Here is a 16,389-nt window from a genome sequence, read left to right as displayed (position 1 = left end):
TATATTAAGGGCCATCAGTCAAACAATATAGTTTGCTCTGGGTCTAAACAGAGCGCGTTGTGTGTGACGTCTTCTTTTGCGCATGCGGGCCGCTTTGAGCGTTCACACTAGAGCGCGTTTGCTGTCGCATTTTATTTGTAGTGTGAACACGCAGACAAAAAAATCGGATTTGATCAAAAAATCGGAATTGAGCATTAAGACCTGCAGTGTGAACGTAGCCTAAGTTGGCAACACTGCTCATTTGGGCATGTCCTTTACGTCATGCGCCACGCAATTGCCGACGCCGACCAATGAAATCGTGAGTTGAGGCTGCTGTCACTTGGACTTCCTGGCATTGATCATGGCTGCGGAGGGCGATTTTCTGGCGAGATACCGAGCTGTGTCAAATAAACTGAAAAAGTAAGGCTTTGAAATGGCTTTGTTTAAGAAGAAAGACGGACGAATATCGGGAATAGCTAAATGTTATTTAGACTGAATGCGAGGTAACGGCTTTCAGCTAGTGCTAATAGGCTAAGCTAGCGTTACTGTTAGCCATTTGCTCGTTTTGTAGTGAAATATTTGGTCATTTTGAGATATTTAGCCCAGGTTCATCGAAAAATAAGCGATGAGTTGTTGGTGCTGTTTGACAGCTAATTGTAAAGCGCTTTGAGGGCCCCGAAAAGCGCTATATAAATGCAATCTGTTATTATTATTATTATTATTATTATTATTATTATTATTATTAACCCATAACTAGCCGGTAGTTTGCCACAGTACTGATATTCTATGTTTATCTAGCTGGCGTGTATCACAGTTGGCTATCTAAGATGTTTTAAAATGTGAAAATACTTTGTTTTCTTTTGTAGGCGTTTTCTTCGGAAGCCCAATGTGGCAGAGGCAAGTGAGCAATTTGGTGAGTGCCACATTAGTCCATCCATGTAAATGCTGTGATCCAGCCTATACTGCCGCACAGAAGAGTCAGCGCCTCTCCTGTGCTGTTAAATGATAGAGGCTGAATAAATGTCACCAGGCTTGTCTTTACCTGTGCTTTCAGGTCAGCTGGCAAAGGAGCTGAAGCAGCAGGACTGCCTTCAGTATGCTGCCTTCTGTAACCTGGCCATGGCTCGGTGAGTGGATCCGTATTCATTTTAACTGAATTGTGCCAAAGCACAGCAACAGGCACCTTACGGTGTAAAAGCACCTCGCACAAGTAAAGACCCCACAATAATCTGGAGAAAAACCCCAACAATTAAGCAACCCACCATGAGCAAGCACTTTTCAATGGTGGGAAGCAAAAACTCCCTTCTAACAAGAAAAATGCTCTTGCAGAACCATGTAGAACAGCAGCGTTTGTCCTGCATACATAGAGCAACAGGAATAGCAGCTAGCCAGCCTCAACAGCTAAGGACTGGACAACCAGAGTCCCAACTAGGGAATTTGTGTAACTAGATGGCTTGTTGCTATTGTCACTAGTTTGCACAGGATGTACTAGTCGTTTAATCTAATTGTTTTGCATTTTAATTGATAACCAATTCTGATAAATTGTTGCGTCCTAATGCTATGTAGCTATCTGCCACCAGATGGTGTGTCATTGCCAGAGTGCCAGAGTAGTGCAGGGCTTTCTAGATCAGTGGTGTATCCTGAGACTTCCTTGGCCAGCATTAACCCTGATATGTTTCCTATCTAACATGCCTGGAACATGCTGAGTCAACAAACAGGGTGCACTGCACAGCTGCAGACTGCACTCACCCTGGAATGGAGAGCAGTTCCTCAATAACATAATATATCCAGACACTTGTGCAGTCCATGCAGAAACCGGTAAAAATGCATAGATTTCAAATACAGTAACACAGACTTATTGCCTTAACACAGACACACACTTTTGCTCTTCTAGTCTAGCTGAGCACTCAAAGTGCTTTACACAACTTCCCTCATTCACCCACACAAGCACTTTTATTCTATCCTCTTTCTTTAAGCGCTTTCTGCCTAACATTTACACACATTCATATTCTGATGGGTGAGACTCTTGGGTTGGTATCTTGCACAAGGATATTTGGCATGCAGATTGGAGCAGCCAGGGATCAAACCACCAACCCTTCTGATTAGCAGATGACCTGCTCTGCCTCGTGAGCTGAGCCACTCCACTCAGTAACGAGGCGCTTGATTTCACTGATGTTCTTGTAGAAGACTGTGAGTAAATCCTTCATGCTTGTTTCCAAAATTTCTGGGATCTCTGCCAGGAAACTGCAGAAACTTGCTCATCATCATTATTTTGGGGTGAAATGCTCAAGGATCACACGCAGGTTTATTGATCAAATATTCACACGCTTGTCCTACATTCAGGTCATAAAAGATTCAAGTGTAGAACCAAGCATAAAAGACTTTAAGAGGGGGCTGACTTGAAGCTTGAAAATAATTCTGTTACTCATTGTGGTTTCACCACATAACGCTGCCGTGTAATAAGTCAATTTTAGTTATTTTTCCTACATCCGCTATCATTTTTTTCAGAAACAAATGATGAAATTTTTGACAAAAGTATAAGTAGCATGTCCTCATGAGGACAATTAGATAAAAAAAAAAAAATCACACTTTTGTTATTATAATTATGTCATAATTATCTTATTTAGCTTTCAAATGGCACGCATGTTTGTTATCAGTTTTTTAAGGTCTATAAATCTAATATTATATTTTTAGCTTAAAATATTTAGAGCAGATCACTACTTTTCTTGTTTAAAAAAAACAAAGAAACAGCATGTGAGGTTATTACATAAAGGTACAGTCGGTGGAGTGATGAGTCCTCAGTGGTCAGCAGTAGTCTTAATTGGCCCACAGGGAGAGCGTAGCATTCATAGTCATGACAGTGACCTATCGGCTGTTGTTATACATCCTCGATGTCTTGACTGCAGGTGTGAGCAGACTCTCTTTAATGCTCCTGGAGAGGCACTGGCATTAACTGACGCTGCTCGCCTCTTCCTCTCATCTGAGAAGGAGAACAGGGCACTGCAGGCTCCAGGCTTTGATGAACACCTCCAGGCTGCACTCAACTGCTACAGCTTCGCCACTAAGGTATGATCAGCTCTAGTTTTCAAATCAATTTTTAGAGTCTGATGCAGTAAATGCACTCCAGAAGAAATCAGCAAATAAAGCAGATTCACCATGGAATATTTCATTAGATCAGGGTCTGGAGAAAAGATTGTGGAGTACATTCTTGTATAGTGACTGAATTCTGATGTACAAATGAATCGCAGGTGTATATTGAGATGAACCAGCCTGTGATGGCAGCCAGCCTGTGTTTGGAACTTGGCAACGCGCTCAAGGTAAAGCTGCTGTCTCTGAGGATAAATGACCCAGAATTGGTTTTTTTGGGGGATTTTTTTTTTTTTTTTTTTTTTTTTTTTTTAAGCAAATGATGGAAAAAATGATTCATCGTTACTCTCCTGTCTTCCTCAATAGGAGATTAACAGACCAGGAGAGGCTATTGTTCATTATCAGAGGGCTGCAGAGTTACAGACGCAAACACCCATCGAAGCTTTGCTGTCAATGGGAGAAATGGCCACGTGTAAAATCCTCACCCGTGAGTTCTGTCGGTTCTGATTGAGTAGCTGCAGTTTGTTTGCTGTGCAAACAGGATCTGACGGGACTTTTGTTTGAGTTTGTGTTACTTGTGTTTTTATGATTTTCTTTTTTCTTTTCCAGGTGATTATGACGGTGCTTTGTCAGTGTTCACAGAGATGCAGCTGATCTGTCAGGAGAAAGGACTGCAGCTACCAGGCTCCATCACCCCTGTTGGTGAGCATCTGATAAAAAAAATGATATTAGCAGAGTTTTGTAAAGATGGGGTGTTATTACAGCCTTAGCAGTTTGTGTTTTCTTAACTAAAGCTGTATCCAGCATCTTAAATTGATTAACACAATTCAACTTGAAAACTGGGATAATTAAGAGCTGCATTCCCTCGTGATTGTCTTTTTTTTTTCGTTGCTGTGCAGATTTTTCATGTTATTTGCACTAAGAGGAAAAAATGTCTTAATTTCTCATCTTTAATTTTACTTTCTTGACAACAAAGGTGCCTTTTTGGACATTGTGGCAAAATGTGAGATATCCAGGGTGCTTCTGCTCATGTTGCTTGAGGTAAGCTCATCGGTTTTGCTGATAATTAAAACAACCTCTCTCACTGCAGACTTGAGTGCAAAGTCATGTTCAGTGTTGTGTTTTTGAAGGTATGATTCAGGCCATTTGTTTAAATTTATCTAAATATGCACTTTAACAAGTTTTTATTTATAGGTAGTTGCAATAAATACCTTTAAATTCACTCTTCAAACATACTATATTGCCAAAAGTATTCGTGCAGCTGCCTTCTCACTCATATGAATTTGAGTGATGTCCCATTCTTAATCCATAGTGTTTAATATAATGTCGACCCACCCTTTGTAGCTATAACAGCTTCAACCTTTCTGGGAATTCATTCCACAAGGTTTAGGAGTTTGTTTAAGGGAATTTTTGACCAGTCTTCCAGAAGCACATTTGTGAGGTCAGTCACGGATGTTGGGTGAAAAGGCCCGGCTCGCAGTCTCCACTCTAATTCATCCAAAAGGTTTTCTGTCAGGTTGAGGTCAGGACTCTGTGCAGGCCAGTTAAATTCTTCCACACCAAATTCGCTCATCCTTGTCTTTATGGACCTTGCTTTCTGCACTCGTGTGCAGTCTTTTTGAAACAGGAAGGTACCATTGACAGACTATTTCTACAAAGTTGGGAATTTGAAATTGTCTGAAATATCTTGTTATGCTGAAGCATTAAGTTTCTTTCACTGGAACTGAGGGGCTGAGTCCGAGGGGCAACATGAGGTTCGAAGGTCTGTAGCAGTCGACTCTGCAGAAAGTTGGAGAACTCTTTGCATTGTGCGTCTCAACATCCACTGACCCCACTCTGTGATTTTATGTGCTCTGCCACTTCATGACTAAGTTGCTGTCATTCCCAATCACTTCCACGTCATTATAACACCACTAACAGCTGACTGTGGAATATTTAGTAGTGAGGAAATTTCACAACTGGACTTGTTGCACAGGTGGCATCCTATCACAGTACACAGTTGGAAATACAGTGTACTTTAAATGCACTGCAAGGAGAGAGGAGGCACAGAGTGAGAAAAAGCTGGTCCTAATGTATCCTGACACAAGTACTGCACCTCCACATGTGACACACAGTTTGACGTGACGTGAGACTCGAGCTATTAATGCAAGCATTTCTCATTTGGCAGCTTTGGACCCTCCGGTTTCACGTCTCTTCACTGTCTCTCGCACTTAATTCTCGCAGCGAGGAGCTGAGACTCGAGTGAGAGAGCTGAGGAGACACATTAGCATAATGAAAGCACCTGTTGTGTGCATTGCATAGAGTTTCATTTCTTTATTTTAACCACATAGATTCAGCAGCTTAAACACTCACCTGTACTTGAGTGTCAAACAGCCTTCCACTGGCCAATCAGTGAACTGTTAGAAAGCAGAATAGTTTTTTAAAGCTGTTTTAAACAATGCAATTACACTTAATGACAATGTTAATTATTTATCCAGCATCTTACAGTAATTACTGTGCATCTTGAAAAATTCAGGATTGTTGGTGCAGCAGAACTTGAATGGTCCCACGTTGTTGTGGTTTTGTTTGGTTTTTTTTGGTGCAGCCTCCACCTCAGAAGTTGTTACCAGAACACGCCCAGACCCTGGAGAGATACGCGTGGGAGTCCTTTGATCCTCACAGCCAATGTAAATTCACCTCAGCACTCGACTACTTGAGTATAATAATGTGTCATTAATCCTGCGCACTTATTGAAGTTGCGTAAATGTTGTTTTTTGTCTTCTGTTTCAGTGACCTTCCTGCCTGAGAATGTTTTCCTGCTCCTGCAGTCCGTAGTGGTGAGTTTCATGATAACACGGTCTGAGTCTTCCTGTCTCGTACAGGAAAAATAATGGTCTTCACGCCCTTCATATGACAGTGATGTATTGTGTGTGTTGAAGTTTGTTTTGTTTTTTTTCCTTTGGCAGTGAAGTGATTCTTTTTTTGTTTGTTTGTTTTTGCTTCAGCATTTGCAGTTTGCCAGCTTTGTGTAGGTTTTCTGCCTCAGAATTTTTCCCTCTTACACTAAAGATATTCATTTTTTTCCCCAGTCACAGTAAAAAGAAGCAACACATTACATCATGTCGGTATTTTTACAGAGAAGCCAAAATATAGAAGCACTGTGTGAAAAACACCTTTAGTTCTTCTGTAGGTATTAAGAGAGTAAGAAGCAACCAGGTGCTGCTAATCAAATGCACAGACGTTTTGGCAGTTTGTTGGCCTGCAGCATTCATAATCACAGTGCCAATGTGGAAGACATCAGCAATGATGTGAGAGAAGCAGCTGTCGCTGCCCTTCAATCTAGGCAGGGTTACAAAGCTGATTCCAAACAATTTGAGGTCCATCATTCTGCAGTGAGACAGTCACAAGTGGAAAACATTCAAGATAGCTGTCAGTCTTCCCAGGAGTGGACGTCCCAGCAAATTAATCCCAAGATTAGATTATCCAGTGGTCAGAGAAACCGCAAAGAACCCAAGAGCTGCATTTCATAGGCTCAGTTAGCAGGTTACATGTTAAATTGCATGACCATACAGTTAAAGCATACGATAAAGCCTCTGCTTTCAGAATATGGAAGCATGACTTGGGTTTGCAAAGTTGCATCTGAACAAACTACAATACTTCTGGAACAGTGTCCTTTGGACCCCAAGCACAGCAGCAAATCTCAAACAGAGAATGGCTGAAAAAGAAAAGAAACAAGGCCCAAAGTTTAGACCACAAACTTAAGAGAGCTGTGCATAAACAAAGGACACACACCTCACCACTAAGGTTGTTCTACAATTTACTGAATCTTGAGTTGATGTTTTTCACACACTGCTTCTGTTTTTTTTGGGTTTTTTTAGCTGTTTTGTTAAATAATGATGAAATGTCTCAGGATGTCTTTACCTAATTTTAAGACCTACTATGGACCAAATAATATTTTTTACTGCGTCCTGATAAGGAACACATAAGAATTGACAGAGGCCATCCTTTTTTCTTTTTTTTTTTTTTTTTTTTAAATAACTGTATAAATAAAAAAAAGTTAATAAAAAATAATCATGTGTAATGTAGAGAAAGATTCTTCTCGAAGGAGCACGCTCTGTCTTTGGGAATGAATGGCCGGTAACAGAGAATAAATATTAACAAGTCAGAGGCCTCGTCAGGGTCCTCTGAATCTGCAGTTATGTTTTTATTAGTGCAGTGAATAACAACAGATCTGTTTTGCAGATGGCGTGTCAGGAGAAAGACACAGAGTCTCTAAAGTCTCTTCAGACTGAGCTATGGTAAGCATTTACAAATGTTAATTTCCATCATGTGAGAAAATATCTTTTACTGCTTGTCATTCTTAATTTTCCATATTGATCACATGCTTTATGCGGTTTTCCCCTTGCAGGCCGTTTCTGACAGCTGAGCAGAACCATCTTCTCCACCTGGTGGTTCAGGAGCGCATCACGCCGTCTGGTCAAGGCATTTAATACAGTCCAGTTTTTATTCGCTTCCTCTGGGAACGATACTTTATATAATGGAACATTCCTGTTTCTGAATGGGTCTGTTGTAAGGCCCGGAGAAGGGTTGTTTTCAAACTCCAGTGTTGTAACTTGGACTCAGAGAAATGTTAAACTTTGTGCTTATTCAGTCACGTAGGTTTGGAAATCAAGCTGAACTGTCTTTGTTGTCCTCAGACGTGCAGATTGCTGTTGCCAGGAATGCTTAGCTAAGAATAAATGTTGTGTATGTATCTGAGTGGAGACTATAAAACTGGACCACGTCATATGTTTTTATTATGTAAAAGTTTCAAATGTAGAAGAACTTATTGTGTTTACAGCTGGTTAGTAGATTAAACACGAATGCTTTGTTTTATCATTTTTATTAATAAATGACATAACATGGCTTAAATTCCAATATAACAAAATCTTCTACTGCATAGTTCTGTAATATGGTGCAATGACACCTCTGTCCTCCATCCCTGGGTCACTTAATTTTCACTTGTACAAATGCATGTACTTTTCTTATGATAGCAGCCCCCTACAGACACATAAGTAAACACAATAATAAAAAAAACAAAAAGGAGCTTAAAAATATATGATGGTTACAATGTACATAGACTGATGTATAATGTATTTGTTTTTTTTTTCTAGCTGTAAAATAACGATTAACAGCTAGTCGTAAATGAAGGATTGTTATTTCCTGATTGTTCAAGTACTACAACAGGAATGTTATTTGTCGTTTTTTACTCCTCAGTTAGAATTTTAACATATTAAATGATAAGATTTAGTCTCCATCAACCTTTCTGAACCTTAAAGGAACTGGTAAACATTTTGGGACTAAATTATTTACTATCTTGCTGAGTAGGAGATTAATACTAATTGTTTGACTTTGTACACTAAAGAGGACCAAGGTTTTAAAAAAACAAAACAAAGACCGTGACCATGTAAAGAGAGTTTCCTGAGCAGTTTTCTCTTCCCATCGTCTTCTACGCAACCACGCTGCACAGATTTGCCCCCTGCTGGTCATTAGGAAGAATGCAGCTCGGAAGTTGTGACCATCTTTTATGCACAGTCTTAGCAGAAGAACTGAAAATGTGAAAACACTGGCTTCAAACCGCTGTCACCTCTGAAGTTAGAGTCTCCCCTTTTTGTTTGCACCCAGCCAAAAATGCTCATGTACAGCTCAGTGACTGTTTCACTAAAGCTAAGGTGACCAAAAGTTCACTCAAATCAATCTTGCCATTTTTTTTTTTTAGCACAAAACAACAAAACAACCCAAAGCGATTATAAGCCTTTCTCAAAATGTCACACTATTCCTTTAAAGTACTTATGTCTGAACTTCTACTACTATTTAAGACTAAACTGATTTATTAGCTATGTTCTGGTAATATTCCCAATAATTCAGCTCTATAAGGCGTTTTAGTCACATTATTAAAAAGAAAAAACATTTTGTTTGTCAGTTTTGCTGAAAAAATGTGTTTCACACTTGTAATGTTAGCATTTGCTCCATATCATTTTATATATATATATATATTTTAAAAAGCTGTATAAACAAATGGCTCTCATTAGCATTTGGACATTTTGCTACAGTCGTAGCTTCAGATGGTGTTCATCAATTCTAAAAGAGGAGAACGAGCCCTGCCCTCTGTTTTTCCTCTCACTCTTTCTTCTTACGCAGGATGAAATAGGTGAGCGCTAAGATGAAGGTGAGGACAAACGAGATCCACGCCAGGATGTAGCAGTGTCCGTAACCTCCAGATGTGTCATTGACATGGAGCTTGGCTGTGTAGATTGAGGCTCCTGTCATTATGCAAAGGCCTGCAAGAGGGAAAATTATTATTACATGCAACCAAGACAAGGCAATCAAGAAGTAATTATTTTTCTATTATAAGATAAAGCTCGTGATGTGACCAGTGCAATCACAAGGAAATGAAAGACATGACACTTCCACCTTGTTAATTTTCCAGTGTTATGAACTCATGACATTCGCACTTTGTGTGAGTTTCTCATGTGCTCGTAGTACTATCACTGATAATGCATAATTAACTTAAAGCATGAAATTTTAATCACTCGGGACCTTTTTTTTTTTCTTTTACATCTGACATGGTGGCAAAAAACTGACTCGGTTTGTGGTCTTTTTGTTAGGGAGGATTTGCATGAAAATGTTTCTTGACTAAAATAAAAAGCAGCCAATGTCCAATGAAACTTTAAAGAACCTCCAGGAAGCCTGGAGAACTATCGCTTACTTTAAGAAGAAAGCCTGGCTCCTTGGAAGCAAAGCATAGACATGACAGGTGGTTCGGGCTTTTGTGAGTGAATACATTTTCTAGATTTTGCTCCTCAAACGTGAAAACATGACGCTTTGTTGCACATTGACGGCAAACAAAAATGTTTGGGGGTGTTGTTGAGAAATCAGCACACCTGAGAATGCTGGAGCAGGTGTGCTGGACAACTTTTCTTTCTAGTGAACCTCATGACATTAACAGAAGCAGCACACTGTTAAATGTGATACTGTTAACTATTTGAAGTGTCAAAATCATTCATTTGTGACACCTAAAAGACTAACACACTGCTGTGCTGTGGCTGAGATCAGCTTCTACTGATTTTCTACAGATTTCATGTGTCTGAGATGCAAACACGCTCACCTTGCTGATCCATCACAGTTCACTGGTTATTGCAATGTGTGAGGTACACACAGAAAGTGAAGAACTTCTAATCACTGGTTCGCTGTTTTGTACAAACTAATGAGAATTCAAATCCACTGAGTAGTCAAGGGTCTCTCAAACAGTCATATCGAGGGCAGATTCATCTTGTTCAGCACCAAATGAAAGTGTTTGAACTCAGGACTACTGATGATTACACGACAGGGCTGCAGCTACCCATTATTTTAGTAATCTATCTGTCTATTATTATTAATGAGAAATAACAAATATTCAAAAGAGAAAAATGAACTGTTCATTGATTTTCAGTTTAGAAACTGCAAGAAAATAGCAAGTTTACCTGCAAACATCTCTTAATAAAAACAAACAAAAATAGACCCTTTCCTTGTTTTTACTCGCCATATTAAAATGATATTTTTAAAAGACAACACTTTCTTAATTGCAAAAACAAATAATAACAAGTACAGTAATCTCAAATACATACAAGCTAAACTAGCGCATGAAAATGAAACGGCTTTTACTCTCTCTTCTCAGAAGTCTTTCTTACATTAAGAGCAGGCCAAAAGAGTTCTGGTGGTATTAATATCTCCTTAATGAGGTAGATTTGGTGTGTGTGTGAGTGTCTGCATGCTTAGATGTGGTAGTGAATGCGCAAATATGCCTTTAAGTATTTACGCAAGTATGTGGCGGCTGCTATGAGGAAAAGCAGGCTAATCAGCATTTTCAGAACTGAAGCTTTGCCCTGCGCTTCGATGCAACGTTTCGTGCTGCAGAAGACAAACATTACCATGGTGTGGATGTCAATAATGTTAATGTTAATAATAACAATTTAGTATCCAACCTCCAGCCTCAGGTCAGTGTCTCGGAATCTGACTGGCCCACTTAAAATAAATGATATAATTTAATTGACTTATTTATATTTTATATTATGAGATAAATCTTATTTTTTACAGATTACATTGATCTAAATCTGCATAATAGTGTTGAAATTAAATGATGTGCACGCATCAGGATGTCACTGCTCTGACAGTATTACTCATGTTATCAACACTGGTAACAGGAAAGCCCTGACCACACCTTCCTAATTTGGGTGTCAACCAGTCAGACCACTTCATCCACATCCATGTAGTGAGAAGCCATTATATGACCTTTGTGTGTAAGTCGATTAAACTCTGCCCAGTACTGAAAGAGGAGTGGTGATTGTTGTGAACTGACACAGATAGATAGATGCCTCGCCATGCAATGAGCTCATTGGTCTGTTGAACGGATGAGGCTAAAAATTAGTTTAATTATTTACCAACATCCTTTATGAAGCTTTAAGTTCGAGCGTCGTGCTAACTTATTTAGTTAGACAAAAATCACATATGTCAGGTTTGTCAGTCGCACATCCTCCAGAGAAAATCATAAAGTCAGCCAAAAGAAACAAGACTGCAGGTAACTTACAGGCGATTATCTGTAAAATGCCAGTGAAGGTGAACCTCATTCCTTTGGGCAGGGTGAACAGCTGGGCCACAAATACAAACAAGGCAAGGATGGTGAAAACGCAGGCCAGCACTGAAGTGGCCTGCACCGCCTGGAGATAATCTGCAGCAACAAGATAATAAAAAAGTCAACAATAACACAGGCGTGAGGAAATATTCGGCCTTTTCAGTTTTATGTTTGTATTAACACCACTACCTACAGATCTACTCATTTCAGACTGACAATATTTACTGTAAACAGTGTAATACGTGATTTGTTCCGTCATCATCTTTGCCCTTCATTGTATAAATAATGAAAAATCACTAACTTTAACAGGGGGACAATCTGTGGAGTTTACCTTCTGGGTAGCCTTTCAGATTTGTGTAATGCCACACATTGTTTGATAAGTCCCACCTGCCCCACAGGTCAGCTGACACTAAATCGTCGACCCACCAGGCCTGACGACACAAAGGAAAGATTTAAAGTTCATGCAGATATGTTACACATTTTCTAGAAACCGCTGTCAGATCTCCTCCAGTTAATACAGAAAATAACATCATCTTACATTGTCAATGGCGGCCACCAGGAGCAGGATGATGGTGGTTATGTGCAGAACAACGATTGCTGCCAGCATCAACATTATGGCCTTCTGAAAACTGATAATGGGGTGGGGGAAGTGGAAGGAGGCACATCGTTATTTATTTTGCAAGCGCAGACGTATGTAACACGGACTCGTACATGAGGGAGTATTAATTACACACACACACACACACACACACACACACAGAGAGAGAGAGAGAGAGAGAGAGAGAGAGAGAGAGAGAAACTATGTGAAACAGAAATAAAGAAATAACAGTAACAGAGAAGAGAGCCGTTTTATACAAGCCCAGACTTGCCGCAGAAATCATGCAGGCATAAACATTTTTGAATAAAACATATCTGGTGTCAAACACATCAGTGCTTTCAATCTTTGTCATTACGTTTATTTATTATTTATTATATTTAATCAGCTCAGATTCATTAGCACCAATCACTGCGCCTGTAAACGCCCGCAGTTTGCTTTGAGCCTCTTTTTTTTACGTCTTTTGAGCGTTTCCGTCGACAATAAAGGCGCATTTGTTAAGACGGCATTCCCAAACGGATGACACACACAGGGCCCGCACTGTAGTCGATAACTTTAAAAAGAGCGCGATAGTACGACAACAGAAAACAATAATAAGCACAGCATAAACTCACGGACTATTCAACGCTATGTTAGTGCGCCAAATTTCCAGTTGCGCGTCTTTTTAGGACTTTTTTGCGCTCACGGTCAGTCATATTTCTTGCGCTTAAAGTAACTGAAGTTTTTCCTACAGGCTTTAAAAAAACCCACTTCAGCCATCCGTAAGAGGGTTTCACAGAGTGTGCTCCGTAAACCGTCGCCTTTCTACAAGTAAGCAAAGAGCAGAAACGTTACCTGAACGCTCTTTAACGCACCGCGCGGGAGTTATTTGGGAATGTGAAACTCTGTGGACCCACCCAGCTTTGAATTCACAGCACACACATCACCGTGTTTTCCCTCTTCTTCTTTCCCCTCACCAAGCCCCACCCATAACGTTTCTCGAGTGAAAATAAACGGTGTCAGGTCGCCTCTTCCTGCAACTCCAGTGTGTGCGTAAAGGCGAGTAAGATCTTCGAAGGATTGCGTATCGTCAGATTCATTTACAAACGAAACAAACAAATAAACAAACAAACACGCGACAGCTTCACACGCACTATTTTAGTTGCTTCTTTAGTGTTTTACCTGGAAAATGTTTTTAATATAGAAATATCTTCATTCTCTCTGAGCGGCTCACCTGTGTGAGCTGTAGCTTCACTTTTTTTGTCGCACATGGATACAAAATGCCATTTTGGACACGCTTGCAGAGCAGCCATAGTGTATCCTGGACTTGTTTTCAGGCCACTCACGCGCAATTGCCGCTTCATTGTGTACCTAAATTGACTTCTCCAAAGATGGGACATTAAGAAGCCGTGCATGGAATATCGCAGTGCATTGTGAGCCCCAGGGAGCTCATATTCAATTCAGCAGCAGTTTAACTCTGATGGCTGAGACTTACGTTCAAGCAAGTGAAAAACAGAATTCGTGTTCATGCAGATGCATTTTTGACTGCTACAAACAAATGAAAGTAAGATCGTTCCATTGATAAAAAGATATAAATAGATTCTTACCTGCGCCTCACACGCTATGCACTTTTATGTTTCGTGCGCCACTGCCAGAAAGCAGAAAAAAAAACTGCTGAAACATCAGAGGGTCTTAACATATTCATACTGTCCGAAACAATACATGGATAGTTTCTTTACTGAGAGATGTAATTACCTCTCAGTGAAGAAAAGTAAGAAAAAGGTCATGTTACTTGATGTCACACAGACTGCAGATCTCAGTGGGCCGGGCTGTGTCACGGCTTTGGAAAAACTCTGTTTACCCCATAAGCAACCAGCCGGTACAAGGATTTGCACACTTCACACTGTGTTTTGAAAGAAAAAAAAAGAAAAAAAGATTTTCCTCAAATGTTCGTCAGAAACAAAGAAGAAAAGATGGATGTTCAAATGTAGACAAACTCCAGCCGAAATAAGAGATGGCTGAAAAATAATCAGCGCCCAGCTCACTTCATTGTGTTTCGAGGCCACATTTTAAGAGAAGTTAGTGCTTCACTCATCCGTAGCACAAGATATTTATATAAAAGTCAGTAATTGCAAGTCATGTGACATGTGTTCACAGTGAAATAGTTGCTGCTGTGCCAGAGCATGCTTAAACTTTTGTTTTCATTATTTATTGTTTCAGTCATCATAAAAAGAAAGTACTCTCCCTGTTAGCTCTACATATCAGGACACAATTGGAAAAAATTATCTTCACCGAGTCTTAAAATTAGGTAAATACAACCTCAGATGAACATATGAAATATTACACCATGTCTCTTGTAAAGCAACCTTTAGCAGCACTATCAGGCCACTCACACACAGTTTCTCAGTCTCTTACATCATTGTGGAGGAATTTTATCCCAGCGTTTTTTTACAGCTTTGCTTCAGCTTACTGAGGTTTGCTAACATTAGTTTATGTGCAGCTCTCTTAAGGTCCCATCACAACTGTTCAGTCAGGTTGTGGTCTGGACTTTAAACCATTGCAACACCTTGATCTTTTTCTTCCAACCTGCTGTAGTTTTGCTGCTGTGCTTGAGATCATTGTATTTTTGCATGTCCCACAAGCTATGCTTGTCTTTAAAATCCTTTGCTTTACAGAGGAGCACATGGTTGAGTCAGAGATTGTAAGGTACCCAGGTCCGGTGGCTGAAAAATAAACCCAAATCCTCAGCCCTCCACCACCGTGCTTGACAGATGGTACGAAGAGTTTGTGCTGATATCCTGTTTGACTTTCACTAGACATGGCACTGTGCACTGTGGCCGAACATGTCCACTTTGGTCTCATCTTTGCAAACGTGTTCTTCTAAGACAGAAGACGTGTTGCAGCCCTCTCAAATAAATCCATACTGTCTGAGTCTTTTTCTGATTAACTGTCATTATATACTAACTGAGGCCTGTAGAGTCTGAGGTGTAGTTCTTCAGTCATTCCACCTCAAATCAACACAGGCCTTTTGCTGATGAAGCTAAAATGTGACAGAAATCGTTGTAATTCTGGACATAAAATCTTTATGCAAATCACAGATGGTCAAGCAGAAAATGCTCTAAATGTTGTCTGATTGGTGATGGACTGACCCTCTTGAGGGTTTTAATGGTAACCTCTCTGCTTTTAAGATTAGGCTTAAACATAAATTAAGCATATAGTTATGGCTACATCAGAATGAAATGTATCTTAGTTTTACTGCAATACGCTTAAGCTGCTGGGGCCTTCCCATGATGCACTGTTTCTTCTTCACTCACCTTTTTACACTCACTATGTGTTTATACCTCTCTGCAATTAATTAGTGTAGATGCTGATCATCCACAGTATTGAGATCCAAATCTTTATTATTAGTTATTATTTATCTCTGAATCTCTTCCACAATGTATCTTTGTCCTGTCCTGCCGCACCTCTCTGAGCCTGGTTCTGCTGGATGTTTCTTCCTGTTAAAAGGGAGTTTTTCCTTCCAACTGTCGCCAAAACACTTGCTCAAAGGGGTTCATATGCTTGTTGGGATTTTCTCTGTATTATTGCAGGGTGTTTACCTTACAGTATAAAGAGCCTTGAGACAACTGTTGTTATAATTTGGTGCTATATAAATAAAATTGAATTGAATTAAATTCCTCTAGACATTTCTGCAAACTCAACCTTTCATGGGGGAGGAGGGGGTCTTAAGTGAATTCCTAGTTAATTTCTGGTGTTTTAACTCATGAATTCTTAGTTTTTAGAAAGTGTTTTTAGTTTAGTAACACTGTGATACTATGGGCCACAAAATACAAAATACCATATGAGTGCAATCTCCAAATAGTGATCATACTCAAAAGTGTGGTTAATTTTACAGGTGATTTACAAAAGTTGTGCTGTTTTCTAAGGATAGGAGGCATCAGGTCATTTCAATATAAAGTGCAAAAAAATAAGACGTGCCCTTTTTTGTGTTGAATATCGGCGCAACTAGCAGCAAATTGCATGTCACGATCTATTAGTAAATCAGTTTGTGTATTTAATTCAAACATTTTCTTCCCTATATTTTGTGCCTTGAGAAAGGAATTCCCAGAAATACATATGC

At 39.7% G+C, this 16,389-nt stretch overlaps 2 protein-coding genes across 5 annotated transcripts; one reads left to right on the top strand and one right to left on the bottom strand.

Moving 5' to 3' along the window:
- The first annotated feature begins 34 nt into the window (after positions 1–34).
- f8a (coagulation factor VIII associated) lies at positions 35–7,972 on the top strand. Of its 2 annotated transcripts, none has more exons than XM_004567905.6 (12): positions 35–399; positions 846–892; positions 1,034–1,106; positions 2,886–3,045; positions 3,228–3,296; positions 3,433–3,553; positions 3,676–3,768; positions 4,043–4,107; positions 5,651–5,732; positions 5,836–5,882; positions 7,288–7,343; positions 7,454–7,972. In XM_004567905.6, exons 1-12 carry the CDS (start codon positions 341–343, stop codon positions 7,533–7,535), a joined length of 954 nt encoding a protein of 317 aa, XP_004567962.1. In that variant the 5' UTR covers positions 35–340; the 3' UTR covers positions 7,536–7,972. The 2 variants fall into 2 exon arrangements, with proteins under 2 accessions (XP_004567962.1, XP_076741115.1); XM_076885000.1 differs by lacking the exon at positions 35–399 and adding an exon at positions 401–482.
- On the bottom strand, positions 7,912–14,019 carry LOC101482971 (epithelial membrane protein 1). 3 transcript variants are annotated; one of them, XM_004567904.5, is made up of 5 exons: positions 13,877–14,019; positions 12,234–12,324; positions 12,027–12,126; positions 11,651–11,791; positions 7,912–9,365 (listed from the first exon to the last, which is right to left on the bottom strand). In XM_004567904.5, the coding sequence occupies exons 2-5, from the start codon at positions 12,306–12,308 to the stop codon at positions 9,205–9,207; spliced, it is 477 nt and encodes a 158-aa protein (XP_004567961.1). In that variant the 5' UTR covers positions 12,309–12,324; positions 13,877–14,019; the 3' UTR covers positions 7,912–9,204. The 3 variants fall into 3 exon arrangements, with proteins under 3 accessions (XP_004567961.1, XP_004567960.1, XP_004567959.1); XM_004567903.3 differs by lacking the exon at positions 13,877–14,019 and adding an exon at positions 13,187–13,258; XM_004567902.6 differs by lacking the exon at positions 13,877–14,019 and adding an exon at positions 13,125–13,241.
- Positions 14,020–16,389: the final 2,370 nt, after the last annotated feature.

This window comes from Maylandia zebra, linkage group LG6, assembly GCF_041146795.1.
Source record: "Maylandia zebra isolate NMK-2024a linkage group LG6, Mzebra_GT3a, whole genome shotgun sequence".
Classification (NCBI taxonomy): domain Eukaryota; kingdom Metazoa; phylum Chordata; class Actinopteri; order Cichliformes; family Cichlidae; genus Maylandia; species Maylandia zebra.
Note: the sequence above shows the minus strand (reverse complement) of the source record. Positions and strands in the feature narration are given on the sequence as shown.